This window comes from Postia placenta, assembly GCF_002117355.1.
Source record: "Postia placenta MAD-698-R-SB12 unplaced genomic scaffold POSPLAscaffold_545, whole genome shotgun sequence".
NCBI classification, from domain to species: Eukaryota; Fungi; Basidiomycota; class Agaricomycetes; order Polyporales; family Adustoporiaceae; genus Rhodonia; species Rhodonia placenta.
The window spans coordinates 1-2,008 of NW_020170376.1; the positions used below are offsets into that span (position 1 = coordinate 1).

The 2,008-nt window shown below is 54.4% G+C and overlaps 1 protein-coding gene across 1 annotated transcript; it reads right to left on the reverse strand.

The window, feature by feature from the left end:
* Positions 1-746: 746 nt before the first annotated feature.
* On the reverse strand, positions 747-1,124 carry POSPLADRAFT_1093241 (hypothetical protein; the record flags this gene model as incomplete). Its single annotated transcript, XM_024483106.1, has 2 exons — positions 747-888; positions 1,012-1,124. Coding segments are annotated over 2 exons (255 nt in total), but the record flags the coding sequence as incomplete, so codon positions are not given.
* Between the last annotated feature and the right edge of the window lie 884 nt (positions 1,125-2,008).

The following is a 2,008-nucleotide window of genomic DNA, read 5'->3' on the forward strand; positions in this document are numbered from 1 at the left end:
CCACTCGCACTTTCAGGCTTCAAGAACAGATCGTTCTCTCGAAGACGTCGCAAGACTTCGCGTGTGACCTTCTCGTGCTCTTCTCTATTGGTTGAGAAGATCAGAATGTCATCCAGGTACACAAGAACCTTGCCACCAATGATGAGATCATGGAAGATCTCGTTCATCATTGCCTGGAAGGTCGCGGGGGAGTTGGTGAGGCCGAAGAACATTACCAGGGGCTTGTACAGCCCCCGGTTGGTTACGAAGGCTGCCTTCCATTCGTCACCGGCTTTGATCCGGACGTTATTATATCCCCATCTGACATCGAACTTGGTGAAGAGCGTCGCGCCGTGGAGTTTGTCAACCATCTCGGCGATCAGCGGCAGTGGGTAGCGGTTTTTTACGGTTATCGCATTGAGTCAGCGATAATCTTGTACGGGTCGAAGGGTCCTTTCCTTCTTTTTGATGAAGAAGAAGGGGGACGAGATGGGCGACTTCGACTCCTGTATGTAACCTTTCGCTAGTTGCTCCTTCAGGAACTTATCCAATTCCTCTTGTTCGTTGTTTGACAGGGGGTATACCTTCGAGTGGAACATCGAGTAGCTGGGCACGAGTTCGATCGCATGATCGTACGGCTTCCTTTCAGGTAGCCATTCTGATGCTTCCTTCGAGAAGACCTTCAGAAACTCGTGGTACTGTTTTGGTACCGACTCCTCGGCGGTTTTGACAACCTTCTTCTTGATCTCCTCCTCAGTGAACAGCTGGGAGTATGTGTGCCCGGCTGCAATGAACAGCTGAGGGGCACCAGGAAGTGTGATACCTTGCTCCCAGGCTTCGATCAAATTGGCTTCATCCCACTCTACTTCCGCCGGATCTTCTTCGGGTTCATAGTCCGGGAGTACCTTACTCCGACAGGCGCCTATGACCGACCATTTGGACTTCGGCGAACGCCTGCGCACCGTGGGCCTGATCCCCGTATCATGCGCAGTCGCTGCTTGCTCCATTCGGCCAGTCCTCCTGGCACTGCACATTTCAGGGCATCGGGATAACTTTAGGGAGCCTTCCTCCCAGTTGATTTCGGGGTTGTGCTCACGTAGCCAGTCCAACCCAACGATCACATCCTCCGGACCGATGTCCGTGATCGATTCTCCGTGATGAAACACTTGTTGATGAATTTCGTGGTGGCTCCGCTGTCCACCATTGCAACTATGTCCTTGTGCCGTCTTTCTCCATTGAGGCGTACTGAAATGTGGAAGTGTTGGGACCCATGGTCCAATTCGTAAACATTCGCAGTAGCCAATACATTGTACATGTTATTATTACGCGGCCCGACGTGTGTGGCACGAAGCGCGGACCGGATCAAAAAGACTCCTCCTTCATCACCCGATAATGCTCGAGCTCCTCGCGCATCGACTTCATCTGTGCTATTAAGTCCGCCAGCTCAGAACTATCCGATTTCGCTGAAGCGGCGCTTGTACTCGCCGAGGATGAAGCGACGGGGGCGCTTGTCGCAACCTGGGTGGAACCCGAGGCAACCGTAGCCCGTGCGTCGGCGTGTTTTGTGTAAGGCTTGTCCTTACAATTGGGGCACTCGAAACGACGGTACCCTTGCTTCCCGCAGCCAAAGCAACTGCCAGGAAAGTCTCCTTTTCCGACGGCCGCATTGATGCTGGCCGAAGCGCCTTGCGATCGAGGTGCACCACCACGTGCCCCACCGCGTCCTCGACCTCGGATTGAGAAGAAGTTGTTCAGCTCGGGCCGCCGGGCCTGGCTGATGTCGAGAATCTGCTCAACCTCAGTGGCGCGCTTCTCAGCTTCTTGCCACGTGGTGATGGTCTCGAGCTCAATTTTGCGGTAGACGCGTGAGGGGATGCTGCTCAGGTACTTCTCGCGTAGTTTCAGGTCCCCATACCCAGAATGATCCGCCGGACCCTTGAACAGTGCGGAGAATTCCACGGCGGTGTGTTTTTCGCGGACCGACTTGTCCGCGCCAGAGCTTCGCCAACTCTACTTGTGCTGCCGCCTT